The 21,073-nt window shown below is 45.5% G+C and overlaps 1 protein-coding gene across 4 annotated transcripts in view; it reads right to left on the bottom strand.

Moving 5' to 3' along the window:
• DNAI1 (dynein axonemal intermediate chain 1) overlaps nucleotides 1-21,073 on the bottom strand; it is a 143,652-nt gene that overhangs the window by 35,121 nt on the left and 87,458 nt on the right. For all 4 annotated transcript variants that reach the window (XM_040542104.1, XM_040542106.1, XM_040542105.1 and 1 more), the window contains 4 exons: nucleotides 16,878-16,965; nucleotides 14,315-14,394; nucleotides 7,883-8,031; nucleotides 6,924-7,023 (listed from right to left, as the gene is read on the bottom strand). In XM_040542104.1, coding sequence (XP_040398038.1) covers nucleotides 6,924-7,023; nucleotides 7,883-8,031; nucleotides 14,315-14,394; nucleotides 16,878-16,965 — 417 coding nt within the window. The remainder of the gene's footprint in view (nucleotides 1-6,923; nucleotides 7,024-7,882; nucleotides 8,032-14,314; nucleotides 14,395-16,877; nucleotides 16,966-21,073) is intronic.

Below are 21,073 nucleotides of genomic sequence, written 5' to 3'. Positions count from 1 at the left end.
GTGTCAGACAGACATGTCAGACAGACATTGTCATGACAGACAACTGTCATGGTTTGGAGACTGGCATTTAAAAAGAACCAGCACAGATTTCAGGTTGTTATAAAATGGCAAGCAACAAACATCAAGGTTCAGGAGCTGCTGTCTCTGTATGGGAGGAAGGAGCAGACAACTGGGGAGCTCTCAGTGGCCCTAATGCCAGTCACCCCCACTTGCAAATTCAAACCTAAATGAGGGGCCATTCCCAGTGGCAGCTGATAGCAAAGAGCAGAAAAGCATCGAGGAGCAGTTTGCTAAACTCTTTCAGATATTCCTGATGGGCTCAGTGCCCCCAGTAGGTTTTCACACAAAGTCAAACAGGTTAATCAAAGAAATCTTTGGAGATGCTGCCCAAGCCATTTGTTCACACACGTTTGTTCACACATTCATACAAACAGAAAAGGGCAAAGTTGGTTCCTGTGTGGCTGAATGAAATAGTTAGTCTCAGCAGGTAGGTTTTGTTAAAATGTTATATTTCATATGCTGACAGATTAATAGCTCTAGTAATGAAAACCTGGCCTGGGAGCATCTGCGTAAGAAATATTCCATGCAAAGCCACTGATAAAGGTTTAAATTCATCACTCTGACTTTTCATTGAAACCAACTACTGTGCTCACAAAATCACCTCACCTGCCACCCAGTTGCTATGGGACACAAGGCAGTGAGCAGCAGTGTCCTGAGCCGGCTGATGCATCTTTAGGTTTGGAGCCCACCACAACACCCTATGGAAGCCTGGGAGCTGTGGCAGGATAGAGGTGAGGACCCGGACCCTGCACAAACACACAACGGTCTTCTGGACTAAGAGAAGCTGCTGTGGGAGAGAAATCCCAGGGCACAGAGAGCCTGGTGGCTGCGGGAAGAGAAGGAAGGACAGTCTGGCTGGCTTGCAGTAAGTGGAAAGCACCATTAATCTCAGGGACTCTGTCCATCTACCTCTCTGAGCTTTGACATGTCACCAACCCTTGTTTAAAAGCAAACATGAGTCTGCCCAGCAGTCCACATCAATCTCAAAGATTCAGCAGGGAATAAGAAAGAGCCTTTTAGGGTTTGTGGTAAAAGAAAATGAGCAGTTTTACCCAAAAACAACCACTTTGCTGTGAATGCAATTTAGAAGCCATTTTAAGAAAGTCCCTGCCCACTTCAGTTTGCTCAAAGGTCCTTCTGTGTGATGGCAAAGCGACCTATACTCATTTAGTGTTTTCACACACCAGCAATTGCCCAGCCCTGCAAGGACAGCAGCAGTCCCCAGAGCACAGGTGGACCCACAGACTCCTGCAGAAGGACAGGATGAAAGACTTGGATGTGGCAGGGATATCTGCAGCATCAGGAGCTCACAGTCCTGACCCTCCTGGGCAAAAGTAGTGAGCGACGCCGAGAGGTCTGCCAGCATACCTGATTCGTGCCCCACAAGGAGAGGCAGGATTAGGTCCAAAATACCCTCTGAAATATTTGCAAATCTGAAAGGTTTAGCAAGCCTCTTATCTGCAAAGTCACTCAAGCTTTTAAAGACAGAGATTGGCTTCCAGTCAATGTTAAATGGGCAGCAAGTCTCTGGGAATTGTTCTATAAAGGCATGCACGTGGCAGTGCTAAACTGGTGTTTCTCACCTAGCTGGGAAAGAACGCGTATCAAGACACAGACACTTCTTCAGCATCTTATCCTGTAACATACAACAGAAACCTGGTCTTCAAGACTCCTCATACAAAACAGTTGTCCAGTAAAATGTGCTTATATAAGCAGGAAAGGGCACGCCTGCTTCCTGAGCAGCACAAAGCATTAGCTAGTATCCTGAAGGTCATCTCAAGTATTTCATATCTTGAAAGGTCAACAGCTTCACTAATGGGGGAAGAGTCCTGGAGCCCTGGAGCATATGTCTGCCCTGCTTTCTCTGCAGTGTGTGCACTCAGATGGCTTTTATCTAGAAGCTATCAATATTTACTAAGGGCAGCTATAACATCACCCTGCTCTTGCTGTATTAGTCATGAAGGACACAAACCACAAAAACATAACGGCAAATGGTCTTGTACTTAATGCATGCTCCTAAGTCACCTGCTGTTAAGCTCCTGGGATCCTCCTTCTCACACAAGGACATTTCATAGTGTCACAGAGTTACAAGACAATTCAGGTTGGAAGAGACCCCCAGCAGGCTCTAAGTCCAAATTCTTGCCCAAAGCAGGGTAAGCTCTGAGGTCAGGTGTGGCTGCTCAGGGCTCCACCAAGTCTGGTCTTGAAGACCACCACAGAGAGATGGTACAACCTCTCTGAGTAAGATGTTGCACTACTTGACTGACTTCATGATGGAAAAGTTTTTCCTTACATCCAGTCTGAAGCTTTATTGTTTCAATTCATTTCGGCTGTTGTCACAGAATCACAGAACCATAGAATGGGTTGGGTTGGAAGGGACCTTAAAGACCATCTAGCTCCAGCCCCCTGCCATGGGCAGGGACACCTCCAGCAGCCCAGGCTGCCCAAAGCCCCATCCAGCCTGGCCTTGGGCACTGCCAGGGATGGGGCAGCCACAGCTTCTCTGGGCAGCCTGGGCCAGGGCCTCACCACCCTCTGAGGGAAGAATTCCTTTCTAATATCTAACCTCAGATGTGTCTCATTGTCCCTTCATGCATTGCTGTGAAGAGCCTGGCTCTAACTTCTTGACGACCTCCTTGTAGGCATTGTCAGGCTGCTGTTAGGTCCCTGCAAAGCCATCCTTTTTCCAGACCCACCAAGCACAGCTGGACAGTGCCATTACAGTCATTGCATGGGGCAGCTGTGGCCTCCAGCCCGGGATCCAGACATCTGGGAACACTTGTGACAGGGGTGTCTGGCTTTTTTAACAGGCATAACAATTCATGCATGAATTCAGCATAAGAAAACATCCACATGCCCAGAGTGTGCCAGACTTGAATGTTTGTAGCATCGCCCATGTACAGCACAACCTTCCAACACCACGTCCTTTCTGAAGGAAAGCAAGTAAAGGAACTCTAAGAAAGAAATTTCAGGTCTCTGAATCGAGCTTTTACATGTTTCAATAGTTATTTCTGTTTCAAGTGGAAGTTTGAGATAGGCTCATAGCAAGCTCCCAAAGGAGAATCCTGCTGAATGCTGCAGGGATTGAATTGCTCCCCTACCCATTTCCCTGCCCTTTGTTCTTACAATAAGCTGACCAATGTCCCCAGATCTTCTGCAGCCTGAATGTAGGAGTTTGGCATCCAAATCCACCTCCACAGTCTTTTTTTATTTCCAAAGCAGGTCTCTGATCCCAGCTAGCCTTTTTCTTCATGTTAGGTTTCTACCACTTACAGTCTAAAACCACGGAAATGAGGTGTTATCTAACCTCATTTATTTCAGTACTAATCACATCAGTATCTGCACCCAGGTCCCTGTAGGAGACAGGCTGGAAGGACCGCAGAGCTGCTGCCAGCCATCTGAGCTGCGGGACTCATGTTTAGAAATAACAGATCTCTCCACCTGTCTGCTTTAGGAAACACTATGGAGTCTTCAAGGAACATAAGTGTCATTTGAAATGCAATCACAGAGCAAAACTGTAGCAGACTTAGCAAACTGATTAAAACCAATGCCAAATGCTCACTAGCAACTGCTCTGAGTGCATCCAGCAGAGACTAGCTTCCATAAAAGCAGTTGACTGTCCACTCTTTTTAAAATCAAGCCATTTATTTAGCACCTAGCTATAGAACTGGGAGCTTCTTTTCAGGCAGCATTGGCACAGACATGCATGTCTCAGGGATGATTTTATTTTATTTCAATTTTCATTGCAAGTCATTTATGCTCGTTCTGAAATAAAATGGCCATCAGGCAGAGCAGGACGCTAAGGAAATTACCCAGAACATGATGAAGAGGAACAGAAGCATTTAGTATCCACTGCATCAGCTGCGGAACGTGCACACTTGGGTTATTTATAAAGAGGTGGTGCTGTCTGAAAGAGATGCCCATCTGCCAGCTCACAGGTTTCATCATAATGCTCCTGATACTTAGAGCTTTTCTTAAATCCCCACCTCCTGGAGGCAGGAGGACTGGGAGATTCTTAGACTGATTTCCAAGTCAGTCTTACCAACTGTGGGGACAATACATACATAAATTTTGGACACATGAGCTTCGGTAAGGAAATGTGTTTTTTAAAATATTCCAGGTATCTCTTTAAGACCACAATAAGGGCCTGATTTTAAAACCACCTCCAGGCAATCTTCAAGTTTTGCAGGCATAATTATGTGTGGATGCAAAGCTCAAGGCTGTTTCTGAAAAGGAAGCCTTTTATGTTTTATTTTCTGGTTGCATGTCCTGTAGTTTTCTGTATCCTGCTAATGTAGATTTTTTTTCCCAGCATTAATGGAGCCTGTCCTTTGCGAGGTGCTGACTTATTCCCAAGAAGTGAATTCTGCTACAAAGTGGTATATCTCCAAGAACGAAAAGGCTGTAAAAAAGTGTATTCCACTTCCACTGCAAATCTAAAAGGTTCTGTTTAAAATAGAAACTAAACCATGTCTCAGAGTTACCCTGCTGCAATCAACATGGTTAGTGGCTAGTGCAGGGGTCCAGGATTGCTATCAGCATCAGTCCTGGACAGTGTACTGCAGTGGGAAGGCAGCTCTTGCCTTGACCTTTCCTGCTACACAGCACAATGCTGGGCTGTTCCTGCCTGATGGTCACTCTTGAGAGTCTGGGATTAAAGGCATAAAGCAGACTTAGATCCTACTCAAGGTGTGTATCCTGGGTGTGGTGCTGCCAAACGAGCTAGTCTTCTGTCTAATCCATAGCCCCATAAGAACTCCAGGCCTCTGGATGATGCAGCTAATGTGACTCTGCAGCAACACAACTCGTCATGACAGCTGTGGCTAAGACGAGGGTTGGGATGGAAAGACCTCATTGCACAAATTCTTGTCAAGTCCATAGGAGCTTTTCTATGAAGGGTAAAGCTCTGACAAAGAACCCAGCCCAAGTGACTAGCAAGAAGCCTCCCTGGAGATGAACTATTGCAGCAGAAACTTGAGCACATGAATAAGACATCCAATTATGCCCCATGTTAAACCTCTACCTGCTCATGCTGGCCAGGATGTATCACTGCCTGCATACATCTCTTCCTTGTCCCCACAGATAGATGCCAGGACGCAAACGGACTACACACAGTTAACCCAGCACTCCAGCAGAGCTGTGAACTCCAGCCAGGTTTGGGGGCTCACACAACAGCTCACATGGGGAACAAGTTGGAGCATGTATCACACCGAATCCTTTAGGCCCTTCATTTGGTATATGTGAGAAGGGGGATGGACAGATTCTAGAATAAAGGGCCCAATCTCAATTCTGCCTGCAGAGGAAAAAGCACCACCATTGCTTTATTTAGGCTGCAGCATCCTCGAGTTCCCAGGGAGGCCAGATGCACCAGTAAAGATATTTCCATTGCATAGCCTGAGAGAGACAAATTCACAGCCTGAGCCACTGAGTCTGTGAAACGAATTTTTTGCTACAACATAAAGGTTAAACTGCAATAAAGTTGCTAAGGCATCAATTCAGTGATACAGATATATAAAGGCCATCTTTTTGCTAGAGTAATTTGGCCAAACTGCACAGACTTTCCAATTTACACCAGCAAAACATGTAGCCCATGGTGACAGAGCAATGTGGTCTTACAGTACAAAACCACTGTTGACAGATAGCTACATGCCCTGGCTACTTGCCAGGCCTGAATTAACCATCTGAGCTACTAGGACGGATGGCTAGGGGCAAAAATATAACCGCCATCATCTCAACATTAGGATTGTTCTAAGTACTTCATTACCAAGTCATTACTCTTGGAGACAGCCTGATACAAAGGGAAAATGCTGATTTCATTTTATTTAATGGGAACAAAGTTCTATTGGCTGACCCTGGGCATATTACTGTAATTGATTTTTTAGTATCAATATAAGAATATATTCACTTAATTCTATTGCTTCCCATTACCTTAGAGGTTTGGAACCAATGCCCAGGTGTCAGCTCATGCTGGGGGTGCCCTCCTCTGGAGAATCATCTCTCCATCCCCAAGGATGCACTTGTTAATGAGCTGTTTTTACATAGAGGGAGTTAAGTGTTTTTCTCTTGGCACGCACACCTGCTTTGATGTGGTTGGCATGAGGAATTTGGGACTTGCATGTGTTTGCAACACTCACCTCAATGAGGGGGAGTAGTATCAAGAAAGCAATACATACCCAGGGATACCCACACCAAGGGCAGGAAAGCATAGGAAAAAGCAACCTGTTCCCTGCCCCCTGTCCTGTTTTCCCTCCTGTCCTCTACATACCTCCATCGCTGGAGTATGAGGAGAAAACCAGGACCGCAGGGAGGCTTGGCTAGCTAATGCCAGAGGTTGTGTTTGGCCCCCAGGAAGGACCCACACCTAGGGGAGAATGCCCACATGCAGCTACAAAGGGCTTGTTGAGGCTGCAGTGAGAAGCAGCTGACATTCAGCATCTGCTAAAGGTTCACCAATTTGTGATTTAACATCAGCAATTTGCATGGCAGGGATGCAGTTGAGAGATTTCTGGCCTTATTGCTTTTACAAGTGTGGTAGGCCTATAGGGAGGAGGAATAAGAGATACAGCTGCCCAAGTTTTCTCAACTCTGTTGGACTTCTGCATCCTCTGAAATCAGGTTGGCCAAAAGATGAATTGATAGTTTGGGGACCTCAAGCTACTGAAGTGACCCTGCCCTCCCAAGCAGCCCAGGCAAACCTCAGACAAGTTGGCCCCAGTCACTGGGCTGGATTCCAGCTGGTGGCCGATCCTCAGCTCCCCGATTTGCTTGCCCAGGATTGGGATGACCTGTCCCCATGCTCAGCCCTGATCTCCCTTGACTTTGTCCCAGCTCAAATCAGAGCAGTTTTGCTCCCAGTCTCTCACCTTGCCATCAGTGGTGACTGCAGCAAAGACCGTGGAGGAGTAAGGGGACCAGGCAACGTCCCCTACAGCAGAATGCAGGTCATAAATAAACATTGGAGTCCTGTAAAGAGAGACCCAGGATCTATTAAACAGATGCCACTCTGGAAGTGAAACGCTGAGCTATAAACATTTTGATGCTGCAGCCTATGTACAAGGCCAGCTGTAAAAGTGGGAGATGGAGTATTTCCCTATGCCAGATACCAGCCAGGGTCTGAGCCAAAGGCAAAGCAGAGCTGAGCATCAACCTAAATGGGCCTGTATTGGTCCCACTGCGTTGAGAAGACAAGTAGGATGTTTCTTTCTTTCTGAAACCATTTTGAAAGCTTCCATTGCTTACAGGGAGATGTAGTCTCTCTGCTTAATAATCACAGGGGAAAAAGTGATTTTCCCTCTCTGGACTTCTGACAACACCATTGAATATTAGAGCAGTATTGGCAACAGGAAATATTTGACTCTGACTGATGTACAACAAAATCAATTTATGATTGAAACCAAACATTCCTCAACCACCAACCCTGAACTTCATTATGTATTTTTAAATGTTGCCGTTTTCTGGGGCCTCTCTGGCTCTTAGGAGGTGTCTGGCCCCTCAGGCCATAGACCAGCCCCTAACATTTCTCTAGATCATTGCTCCAGAAAAATAACCCTGCCACAGCAGGTTGTTGTCTGAAGAGAGACAGGTCAGTCAGGCTCTTTGCTGGGCTGCACTGCTTGGCAAATTTCTGGAGCAGCTGATGCTAAACCTTATACCTTACACTTCAGGAGCACAATCTGATTCCTCAGCCACAGAGAACAGAGAGAAGAGAGCAATATCAATGCCTAAGAGGGAAACTGAGACTGAAGTGTGAGCAGAACCAACATGTGCAGCTGGATTGTTAGGCTACACCTCACCAGCCACGCCAGGACCCAGCAGGACCTACTTGATGGTGTGATCCCAGATCTTGACTGTCCAGTCAGAGCTGCAGGAAATGAAGACTTTCAAGTGGTAGGGATTCCAGCTGACTGAATCCACGGCCATGTGATGGGCTTCAAACACATCCAGAAACTGGCTCGAATAGCATTTTGAACACTGCAATGGAAAGAACTAGTCAGTTATCACAGCTAGACTTTCTTACAGAGCTTGTATTCCTGGAGTAAGATGCGTGCAAATACTTGTATGGCCTCCCAGTCTCTTCTGGGCTGGCTGGGAAGAGGCAGCTGGTATCCAGAGGTGCTATAGACACTAAATCATTTAGCACATGCTGTTTCACCCCACTTGCAGGCAATATTGAGCTCCTCTCTGCCAGACACAGAGATGAAAATTGGTTGGATTTACAGCTGGAGACAGGCTACAGAGCCCATACTCCACTGGAGGAGCTCCATCGCCTCTTGCCAGCCGGGGCTCCTGCTGTGCCTCCGTAACAGGCTCTTGGAAAGGCAGGGGAAAACAGCTCTCATGTTGCACAGAGCACACAGCACAGTACATTTGGTCTGTTGCAACTGTAATTCAAACCTTTAATAATAATGCTCTCAGCACAAGAATGACCTACCAGACCCTTTGGCTCGGGGGGGGATTTTGGGAACACGCCTAAATTCCCTTCCCTGCCATCACCCTGTGACAGCCTGGGCTAGCAGCCTGCATCACACACCTCTGCCCTGGGGACCTTGTGCCACTCATCACTTCCCAGAGGGGTATGAGAACCGCGGGAGGGTGGCCAGCACTAAGCCATGCCCCCAGGGGGCAGGTGGGTCACCCTGTACCCCAGCCGGTGTGTGAGCTCAGGAAAGGGAGGAGAAATTGTGATCTGCTTGTCTGCACCAGCAGGATACAGGGCTCAACCCAGATCCTGTCAGTTCTGCGTTCTCAGAAAAATTAGGTTATCCTCCCCAGCCTTCCTCCCACAGAGGGAACTAGAGGCTTCCTTCATTAGCCACAGGGATCCCTAACTCATGAATGAAGTCCTCTTGGTTGTTTTCTCACATGCAAGCTGTACCTACACAGCAAGTTTAGGGTGGTTGCAGGATTTTCCGCCAGTCTGCCTTGGTACCGTCACTACAAGGACTTTTCAGCACCTTTCCCTGCTCCCTCGTGAATGCAGCAAAACATCATCTGCCCATGCAGCAGGATTGCTGAAGTGTTACATGACTTTAATTCTTGCAAATTAAAGCTCTAACTAATCAGGAGGCTTAACTACTTATTACACATGACATTCACTGTCTGGGAACTCTGACCCGTTTTGCTTCCAATGTCCTTGTGTGCTAGGACAGCTACTGGATTAAGGGTGCTAAACTCTTCACACTGCAGCAGCTCTAGCATCCCTGGAGGGGGACTGTGGTAGGAAACAGAACCAAGAATGTGTCTCATGTCCCACTGAGATTTACTGACAGTGTCTATGGCTTGCTAATAGTTTGCTGCACACTCTATCTCTGAGCCACTGTGCCTGCATGTAATTACGGTACTGAAATCTCCTTTAATGGCATGTTCCATAACTTTACTTCATAATTCTTAATGTTCAGCCACCAGGAAAATTGGTACTTGGCTTGTTTTGAAAGTCACTTTGCTGGGAACAGACAGAATGGGTCACGAGTAATTCATCACAAGAGAGAGGCTGCTTTATTCGGCTGTCTTTCCAAGTAGGTGGATTGAAGGTCCCTAATACCTGATGACTTTGATCAGTAAGATCTTAACGAGATCTGTCTACATCCAACAGATTGTAATGCTCAGAGGTCTGCTTTTAGAGCCCTGTTGGGGCTGAGCCCATGATAAGGGCAGCTCTCTGGTCACTAGTAGAGGAGGCCTGTAACACTCTGGGGTGTGCTGACCCACTTTGCAGTCTGCAAGTCTGGCTCAGAGCTGAGGTCCAAGCCTTGGCAGGAAAGGGACCCGCAGTTTTCCCATGAAATCAGCAGCAAAAGGGGACCTGTAGGGCCTGGCTAGTATCCCTTGTGAGAAACAGACCCTGTGCGCCTGCCTGTACCCACAGCCATACGCTGTGCTCTGGCACTGCCTGCCAGTCCCACGCCACATTCATCCCATCCTTCAGTATTGTCCCTGCAGTGAGACTGGGCCGTGGTATTCCCAAGATGTGTTTTGAAGGAACACCATGCACTTGAGAAAAAGTTCAGAAAGAAGCACGACTTCAACAAATAAAAGAGTTTCTGAGCTACCTAGAACTGCTGGCAAAGTCTGCTACTATTCACTTTAAAAAGCATACAGTTATTAGACACATGTCAGGATGAAAACAAAACCACTGGAAAATGTGATGCCTAACTTCTGACAAGACAGCTTTGAAGAGCATGAGTAGATTCAAGGAGCTGGCATTTGTGCAGCCTGTCTGATCTTCTGCAGCACTGCTCAAATTTGATGAAAGTGTTTTTCTCCTATTTAAATGGTGGTGTGTGTGAATAGTAAATGGTGTTTTTATGACGGAACAGGAAAGCAAGAATGTGTCTGTGGCAATACATGAAACCAGTAACAAGATGACTGGTGACAGGGTTACAAAACAAATGGGAGGAATATTGAGAGGAAAGGACAACTCCAAGGACACACAACTTATTCATAATATTCATTATTAGAACTTCAATTTATCCTAAATGTTACTCTAACATAAAACTCCTCTGCATCAATGGTGAACGGATGTTATTAGTGTCCTTATACCGTAGAGGGTTTCTTTAATTCCCTATCAGAAATACTGAGACTCAAAGTAATATGCAGATCTGAAAAAATAATCTCTTTCAAAGGAATTTTGTGTCTGGCAGCAGGAAGAGTACTGCCCAACATCAGCACTGCCAGGCAGACCAGGACACCCAGCTGTTCTTCAGAAACTGCCAACACAAACGTGTCCCACAGTGTCATGGACTGCTGTTACAGCAACATCTGAAGCTGTTGGACTTTTGTTCAGTGTCCTCTTGTACAGATTTGTAAGAGAAGTGCTAAGATTTGTAGAAAGGCTTCCAAGTGGAAACGGGTGAATGTGAATGCGTTGGAAGAAACAGCAGGAAAGGGTAAAAGAAAGAACCTATGTTAACTGATGGCAAATGCAGCCAGTCAAATGACAAGATAGCTAGACAGAACAAACTGAAGCCACAAAGATAGAGTGGCAAGAAGATGAGGAACAAAACTCAAGCCTTAAAATATCCAGACAAGGAAAACAACTTTGCCTAAGATGGGGCAAGACAAGATACCAAGGAAAAAGCTCTCTCCATTCCTGAAGGGTAACTGGAAGTTGGAGCATGTCCAGAAACCAGTTTGTCATAATAATTAAGGAAAACCCAAGAGATGTGCTAACAACTCAGCAGCCAGTGTCCTTTGTCCTCTGTATAGCTGCAAGAAATCCTGGCCTGACCACACAGGTACAAATGTCCTGGTGCTTGGTATGAGAGAATAGGTTAGAGTGAAATCAGTTTTATTGAAAATAAGAATAATCTTTTCCTTCTATATAGTCTTGCACTGAATTTTATTATATTAATTTGTTACATTCTCAAGCAAACTGCCTAAGACTGAAAAAACCCTCTCTCACATGAAAATGCACAAATCTTATCACATTTTTTCTGTTGTGAAACTCTGCTGACTAAGAAGTAGTTCTGACCAAAGACCTGAAGTCACAATAAAGTTTTAATGTGAATCTCAGAGGCCATCCTTTTTTGTACCAAAGCTGAACAATTCCTAAACAGCAAATAAGATATGCAAAGAGGCAGTTTTGTATTACAGAACCACATTAATGCAGAAACAGTTTGTTCTCTATGTAAAAGGGCAATAGATAGGTCTGTGTATAATTAAAATAATGATTTCTTGGCTTCAGAAATACTATTAACTAAGCCATTTTAAAAAATTCACTGCAATCATTCTGCAGCTCAAGAATTAACATATTGTAATGCTATTTGTGGGTATGCCCGGTCTTTGAAAAAATGCCTCTCTGAAATTCATTTTTCAATTTATTTAATAAATAATCTAAAATTCAGCCCGTGTGGAGAGCAGTCCATGTGTGATCCCTGACTCATACAGCACATAAGAAATCTGTCCTTCTCACTCAACATGCAGTGACATGGGAGTGCAGCACCAAGACCCAGGCAGCTCACTCCCACTCAGCGCAGCCATCGAACCCAAAAGCTGCCCGAATGGCTGCGGGACTGTCAGTGCCCTCAGCATCCATGTGGGGCAAGGCTCTAATCCACAGTTAGTTCCAGTAACGGATTCAAATGTGTGATTTTCAATAAAAGTTGTGATGAAGGTGTGCAGTAGTCCTTAAGAAACGTCTGGAGCAGCAGCAACTTGTTGATCCCGAAATTTCTGAAACTGCTTGTAGCAAACTCCTGGGGGACACTGAGGGTTCAAGCATTTTTGCCCCATTTTTTGTGGGTACTGTGGAGGCCTGCTTGTCTAGACACTGAAGATCTCTCATCCCTGTGTTACTCCATACAGTCTGATGGATGATTGCCTCTGCATTCCTATGGGAACATCTGAATTTGAAAGGGCTGTGTTGCACAACGCAAGAATGGTCCCATGTTTCTCTAAAGCCCAGCAATGCCACAAGAATGCTTTGTTGTTACCAGTAACCCTGAAATCGGCCTTTATACCAATAAAAGAAACAATCCTGTACAACAGTCTCTCTCTGCATTAGTTCACCCAAGAAGTGGTTAAAATGCCTGTGGGGCTTCGTGCTGGGATCACTCTGTGTTAAAACCCATCCTAGCTCCAGTTTCACTAAAGATTATTCACAGCTACAGTTCCTTCAGTGCAAACACTCCCAAATTCTGTTCCTATTCAATCCTCCTACAGAAAGGATTTGCTTCACTGTGTAAATCAGGCAGGACACCAGCCTGAACACTTCTCCTGAAAGGTAACTGACGGTCCCACCTAACACTGACATCCACTGTTGTACTCACTGACACCCATCACTCCCCTAAGCACAGAGGAAGTTAAATCGTGGTTCAAACATGTGGTTCCTTACTGCATTTTGATCAGGACTAGACACAGCAGTACTCAAACAACTTAGAGTACAATACCCAAGATACCAACTACTGTAGTTGATCAGACAAGTGAGAACATCTGCCCATAACTGAACAGATGTTTTCTATCCTGAGAGCATAAACAAGAAGCCATTGCATTTACTCCACTGTCCATCACCCATCAGCCCAGCACCCCCATTTCTCCCACTTTCTTTCTGCTCCTGTCTTGTCAAATGCAAGTGAGCACTACTCAGAAATCCCCCCTAGATACTGCCTGGCAGAAGGACAAATTTCAGTCAACCTAAATGATTGATACTGATTTCAAAATACAGTTCTCTTTGGGTTCTTTTTCTCTGTTTTGCTTCCACTTTGCAGCAGGACATGGGAAGGAGCTTACTGCATCTTCTAGGGATGCCTGGATAACTCCGCTCTGCAGGTCAGCCTCCTGCTGATGGTGCAATCCTAACACTGAAGAGCTGTGGCTACGATGTTAACGAAGCTGAAAAGCCAGCTCAGAGACGTGCTGGGCAAACAAAAGTTATGTAAGTATCATAAGCAGTAAAAAGCTTTATATTCAGGGTTAAATTCAGCAGAGCTCAAAACTTGCTATTTTAGCTTATTTTCTTAAGAAAAAAACAATGTCTGTTTCCTGCTGTCTTCTTGTCTCTCCTCTCAAACAACTTTTGACCTCGCTTGCAATTTCAGCCAAAGTTGGCTGCACGGGGGACTTGGCAATATTAAAGTCTTACACATTTCATAAAAAGGGACAGCTGCAGAATGCAAACATTTGGGCAATGCCCCTCACCATGGAAAGGCAATCAAAACTCAGCCCCTGTCCTCACAATGTGGCTGGAGCTGGCCGGCTGACAAATGCCAGCAGGAACTGAGCACCATTAGAGGAGACAGTGAGAAACTGGATATAGGAGGGTGATGAGAAAGTGGGGCTGGGGGAAGGAGCTGCGATGTAATTGTGGAAGGGAAGGGCTGCAGGACACCAAGCCATAGCAAATATGGTTTCATTAGCCTCACTGCTCGCAGGATAACAGGTCTAAAAAGGAAAAGAGATGAGATTTTTCCTGCCATTTCCCTGTAGCCATAAGGACAGAGGACTGATGCCTTTTAACTTCTGCTCTGATCATAGTTAGCGCCTCACTTGCACAGCTGCAATCTGCAAAGCATTCTGGGATGCAGTTTGCATTACAAACGTTTCTGCAAAATAATGTCTTAATTGGGTCTGCACAGAGAGCTCCCCGTGACCCTCTGGGGCTCTGTGCTGGTCTCTGGTTCACCACAGGGATCTGAAGGCAGGACCAGGCTCTGAAGTCGTACTTTGTTGCTGTCTGAGCAAACAGTTAAGATGATGAACCTGAAAGACAAGCACGGGTCAGGGGATGTAAAACAAGGGACAAAGAAGCCATTCTTACCTTATAGATCTTTCCCTCTTCAGTACCAACGAGAAACAAATAGTCTATCTTTTTGTGAAAATCAAACGATGTCCCGCAGCCTGTTAACAGAAGAAAGGAGTCAGACAGAGAATTGGTTCATCTGCCCAGCACATGCTCCCTGCCTATACTACATGCACATTGCCACTGTTTCCAGAAGTGATTTATTAGCCAAAAGCTCCCCGAAGAAATTAGAGCCACCCCTTCCAAAAACCCTTCCCAAGTTGTCCCTTTCTCCAGCACCCACAATTTGAAGAGACGACACAAACAAAGGGGAAGGGGAACTGGAAGAAGGGTGAACTGACTTGGAGGAAGCCTCGTGGCAGGTGAGTAGCTGAATTAAGCTCTCCAAGACATTGTCCTTACCCTACCCACTGGGCTGGGCTGCCTCTCAGCTGGCCCAAGAGATCAATTGCTGTTGAGATTTGATGCCTGCATAACAACAGCCACAGTTATGTAATTTGCTTTCTAAAGCAACAAGCATTCTGAAACTGCCATTGAGAACTCTGGCTATACAAAACATAACTGCTCCAGGAAGAACTGACACAGACCTATAATCAGCAGCGCCTGCCAGATGGCCTCTAAAGGCAATGGCACCCAAGGGAGCCTCCATCATTCTCTTTGGGGTCAGCCTCGGCCCCCAAATAAATAAGAGAGCTGTTTAGAAGCACGAGACTCCTTTTTGAAAACATCTCCCAGCAACTCCAGCTTCTGGTTCAAACAGTCTTCTCTCATATATAGCTTCAAGGATGCTGCTAGGTGCAGAAAGCTCATCAGCGTTGCACTCTGCGCTCAGTCATTGCTATTATTCCCATTCTCAACCACGGTCCTACCAAGCTTATTATGAAGTTTAGCATCTGTCTTTGATTCCAAAAGTTTCTAAGGTTTCCAGGACTCCAGCTGCCCCAGACACAGCATCATCCTCCAGTGCAACAGTGGGAGCAGTGAATGTCAGTTAACAAAGCTTTGTGGCAGATTGGCTGAAAAAAGGGATTCACTCTGGTAAGAATTTAAAATGCCTGGTGCAAATGTAAGAGTCATGAAGACCCAGCCTGCCTCCTATTATTTTCTGTTGGTTGGTTTTCACAAAAATGTAAATAGATTCCCATGCATTAAAGGGTCTAGAGAAGAAACACCACGTGATAACTCCTTTGCCCTCTTCATCCTTGGCTCAGAAGCCGTTTAGCAGGCTCACTTCAGTAAAGGCAATAGCAAAGGATATGATTTGGGAACAAATCTTTCGTCAGGCACAGAAGGATTCTCTTGACTTCAAAAGCCTCAAATCAAGCAACATTGTGACCTGTATTTAAAGCAGGCATTAGTCACAACAGGATGTTATTTCTTGAGATCTTCTGGCTTCTGCTCCCATGACAGATGCAACATCACCCAAGAAAGTAAACTTGAATGGTGGTGAAAGAAAATTTCAGAAGGGTCCTTGAGGAAAAGACAGGATGTCTGCTGACTGCCAGAGCAATTTGAGTCTCCTGACCAGTAGGGACAACCACAGCAATCATCAGAGGAGAAATCAGAACAAGCAGACAAGGCTCAGAAGCACATAATTACAGAGAACTTTTTGCAAAGGCAGCTGAAAACAGCATTATGTCTTAAACGATAACAAAACGTAGATCTCAAGGGAATTGTTAAGGTCATTTCAACCCTGTAATACTGTCTGCATTTTTTAACATTTAAATAGATTGTTAAATATTCAAGACAAGTCTCTGAAAAATCCATTTCCCAGAAACACTAACAAATAATCCTGAAGCCTCTGGGAGTTCTGCAGTGTACTGCTTTAGCTGGTCTCTTGGAATCTGTGCGGCAACGCAAACACAAATTGTTCGGCAATTACTAGCCTAGGAACACCCTTAAATGCAGAGCAAGTGCCTTCTCCAAACCTAGACCATAACTTCATAGGGAAAAGCAGGATGATTAGGGGATTCCTCAAAGCTCCCCATGTAGTCTGGGACTTCCAGAGCTGACTCATCCAATCCTGTCTCAAACACAGGACAGGCAGGATGAGGGGATTCAGCCTAGAAGGATTGCACTGTCCCAACTTTGTATGGAGGGAACCTAACGTACAAATAGGGAGCTCAGAATGGATGTTGTGCTTTTAGAGAGCCAAAGCCAAATGAGGCACATCCCACTGTAGGCTGGGTGAGCTGTGCACCCAGAAGAAGGCAAAGGTTGTTTTTCATTTTGATTTGGCCAGCTCAGATCAATGTCCGGTAGGAAGAACAAAACCACCTTAGGTTTGACAAATACAGTTAATGCCCATGCCTTGTTTGCACTGGGATGTCATGGCAAAGTGAACATTTTTGGAATTAATGTTCATCTTTTTCTGCAAGCAAAGACAAGCAACAAACCTTGACTTAATTAGTGGCCATTGCTTCCAGACAGATTTTGCCCTACCACACATTCAAAGCTAGGAGTAACCCTTCTCCAGTCCTTTTCCATCTCAACATCCCACTCCCAATTTAATTCCTCTGAATGACTGATTAGAGGCTTTGTGTCAGTAATTAATCAGCATGGCAAGGACTTGGGCTCCTACCAAGCGTTTGCAGCTGCAGCCCCTCTGGCCCCTGCATCGTTGTTCCCTCTGCTGACAGCTTGATGACATCTGTATGAACCAGCTCGTTCTGCAAGCAGAGGAGATTCCACATGAATAACAGGCTTTACAGCAACAATACAGAGACATTCAGTACTTTCAAATGGCAAATTTTATGGAGGAATTTTAAAAAGCTTTCCAAAAGTTGTTTAATGTTTCATGCCCGCAGTTGGCAATTTGCTAACATGCTGTTTTACATAAGACCTCCAAGAAACTGGTATTTTGAAGCACTGGTACTGAGAGCCACTTGTACATCACCCGGGCACATGCAACTGACCTGGACAGCTTTGGGTTCTGAGGTCAGTGTTTTGAAGTGCGGGTTGACACTGTCAGCTTAAATCATTGTGTCAAGTGAAATCACCCTGCATAGTTGAAGATGGGTATTGTGTATTATCGTGGAGCTAACTAAACCCACATTAATGGATAGCAACTTACCACCTCACCAGTCCCCTCTTCTTACCATCCCCCTATTGTCCCCAGAGCAGCCTCACTTCCCAGTACTCACAGCCTCCTGGGCTCTGAGATTCAACCAACAAGAACATCTAGCAAGCAGCTACCCCAAGGGAAAAATGCCCCATGTTGTCATTATCCCCAGAGCTCTAAAGAGCTCTCATTGCAGGCCACGACACTGCTTTGCTAGGTGCTGCATGAACACAGGGCAAAAAGGCTGTGTCCCAAAGAGTTTACAACTTAGGCAGGAGACAAAAGACTGATGAAAATAGACACCATGTGGGTGAGTATGAGGAAACAGAGGGCAAAGATGCATTCTTAGACTAGCTTTGGGAATTAAAATACCTGTGCAGACTGGAGTTGGTTGTGAATGTAAGAATACCCTGGGGCTGATACAAAGAACAAAGAACTAAAGATTAAATTAGTGAGAAGTGTGGGCTGAGGACTGGATGTTTTCATGAATCTGCAGATTTCCCACTGGAGCACTGTGAGAACAAAACATAACTTCTTAGCTCAGTGAATCAAGCTTTAGTTGGAGCTTCTCTAAACCCAGAGCAGGACTCAGGTAGAAAAAGAGATTCTGCCAGGAAAAGTCAGTCCCAGGGAATTGTGCATTAGGGGAAGGGGGAGAAGACCTTGCAAGCATCTGTTCAGTACTGCAATTCAGAGGCGATGCATTTTGTAAGACATTTGTATTGTATTTTGGGGGAACACACTTATGGAAGGCTCAAGACAGGACAAAACCCATAAAATAATTTATTTCCTTCTCATTAATTTGCACTGCTGCCTAACCACATGCTCTTGCTTATTGATGGGAGTAACTTTTCTCTAAGATCACAGCAAGAAGCAGGACAGCCTCCTGCAGCCTGTGGACTCCTACTTTCTGTTAGTGACTCTTCCTACAGCACGTGGGTTAGAACGACCTAGGTTCAGTGGGTACAGGCAGAAGTGATGTTAAGAAAGAGGTCATGTACTTTGGGGTGTGTGTGCAAGAACTGGAAAGAGCAGTGCCCTGGGCATCAAGGGGAAGAGCGCATTCCACATGCCACTCACTGCCCCTTCCAAGAGGAGTGCTGGTGGGCAGCTGGGAGCACAGACAGGACACACTGAGCAGACACTCACCTCTGCTCAGGATTCCAGGTCTGCCTGCTCTCCAGAGAGCATCTGCTGTGCCCAGGCCATGCCTGGTGGCCACATGAGTCTGGTCTTAAGGGCAGCTTTGGAGCTGCCCGCAGCTGATCACACTGATAAACCCAGTGTGTCTAACAGAGCCTAACTCGGCAGGCACATGCTGTGGGCAGGCACACGGGTGTGTTCAAGCAAAAAGGCAAACCCCATGAGGTTCTCTCTCTAGGCTCATGCGTTTCTGCAGTCTTTCTTTGAAGATGCCTCCCAGCATCTCCACCTGGCTCAGGTCTCCTCCGTGGACAGCTCCTGTAGCCTCTCGCTTTCATACAGGCTCCTACTTGTGCAGAGTTCCCTGTAGTGCTGCTTTTATTTTGTACCCAGCCTCGCAGTCTGGAAAATGCATCTGTTCGTGGGGCTGTTTATCGCCAGAGCCATTCACATATTCCTCTGGGTAAACAGACTGTTGACAGCCTGGCCTTCCAGGAATACTGAATAATAATATGTTGCTTCTGACAAACAACTGTAAAGCACTTTGAAAGCGTTAGTGAATTAGGCCTCGCAGCTGCCTACTTCCCTTTAGTTGTTGTTATTAACCTCAAGTGACAAAGGAGGCCCAGAGCTGTTCAGTAATTTAGCTCTAGGTCACGCAGGAAGGGGGAGCTATGGCTACAAACCTGGGAGCACTGAGGATCAGGCCGAGGGGCCGTGCCAGACTGCATCCCGACCAGCTGATTCCTGACATTGCACTGACAGCTCTCCTTGACAGGCAGCGCATGAATCCAAAGTGGGAGAGCAGAGCCACCCAGCTGCTGAATTCCCGCATCCTTCCTCAGCTTTACACCTTCATGATGACCCAAAACCAAGCCAAGATGACAGCCTGAGCACACATTAATGTTTCATGAAGCTTGTCCAAAGTGATGGTGCCTGTTTCTAACAGAGACAACCACCACAGCCAAGGCAGATCGACCATCCCTAGCTAAAATTTGACAAGTCTTCTATCCAGCTTTTGAGTGGTGCTTACCAGATGTCCAGCCAGAAGTAAGAATTAATTTATTCACTTTGTGCTCCCAGCTTTGGAGGTGTCAAAGAGTTATCAGTGTTTAAAGCAGCTTTACTTCTGGATAGTCGTGTCAAATAGATTAATGAAGCTCTCTTTCATTTATTCCGTATTTGCACTATGGATTTGCAAAATATAAGTTCTCTGGAGTCTCTTTAATTTTACTCTAAATAAAACTCAGACCTCACTCTCTTGTAAAGCTGCAATTCAAGCAGGTTGTCCATTCCTCCTTGCTGTGTATAAAACCACAGACTGAAGGGACATGTTGAATGGACAAGAAAAAGAAGCACCTTACAGTGTGGGAACACAATTAAGCAGAGATGAATAACAAAAATGTCTCAAAAAGCCCTCCACCAGGTGAGTTGCTATCAGAGCCTATCTTCAGACTCTTAGGTTGTCCCAGCTGTGGCATTTCTTTGAAGTTTAAAATCCAAGAGGCTTAATCCAGAGTGTGTCACCTCCTGAGTGAAGCAAGCTGGGGCACACTCAGTTACCAGGGCCCAGGTGATATGTGTAACTTGCCAAGCCACCTTAACTGGATGTGTTTAGCTGTAGGTGTGTACCACCCACTTCAGCATAAATCTTTTGGGCTCTTCTATGCAGAAGATAAAGCAGGAGCTGAGTGCTGCGACAGCGTTAGCCTGTCCCTGTTCAGGGAGCTCTGAGAGCTTTTGAGAGAACAACTTGGGACACACTCACTGGCGGGATTTTGGGGTCTAAAGCTGCAAGTATGAACCTGGAGGAGTTTATGAAAGAACCTGATAATCAATGCCCTCTGCAAGCTCTGTCTGTGCTCCTTAGAAGTGGTTTCCACTCCTAAAGTGAACATGAGACTTAAATATACGTATAATGTTAGACATGAAACCCTGACCACGGCAGCAAGGCCTAAAATTTTCAGAACTGACATGTTTTGAATGGCTTGGTATAAAAGGTTAAAATAAAAAAAAAAAAAAGCATCCAAGGATGTAAAGAAATTTCTTTGCTTGCTGGGAAATAATGGGACAGCTGCTTCAAACTCCCATTTAGGGTAATTCAATTATTTCAGAAGTAAAAAAAAATAAAATGAAATCTTCAAAATGTAAAATCAAATACCCAATAGAAAAAGCACACATTGAGATTCAGAGACATAAATCTAAGGGTCATTTAGGGACATTTCTATCAATGTATGTACTCCAAAAGGAAAAGAGATGAAAGGCAGAGAATGCCAATGAGTTTACGGAAATTGTCTTTGGTGTGAGCAGGCAATGTCTTGGCAGGGTGGAACCCTCTGCCTGTCCGATTGCTTGTTGCCATCCATCCCAGTGTAAATGCAAGCTTCTTCCCTGCTCTATGGCTGTAGTATTTCAGCTTGCACTTCCTTGCACCAGCTGCTCTGGGGGCAGGGCAGCAGCTGCCAGGCTCCTAGTTAACATTCTGAATTACTCTTTGCAACTTTGGCCACACACTGTACCAGAGCAGGGGAGAAATTTGCACCTTCCCCCTCCCATTCTGAATTGCAATCTGT

Source organism: Cygnus olor, chromosome Z (assembly GCF_009769625.2).
Source record: "Cygnus olor isolate bCygOlo1 chromosome Z, bCygOlo1.pri.v2, whole genome shotgun sequence".
In the NCBI taxonomy this organism is placed as follows: Eukaryota; Metazoa; Chordata; class Aves; order Anseriformes; family Anatidae; genus Cygnus; species Cygnus olor.
The sequence above is the reverse complement of the archived record's forward strand: the minus strand, read 5'-3'. Positions and strand labels throughout refer to the sequence as shown.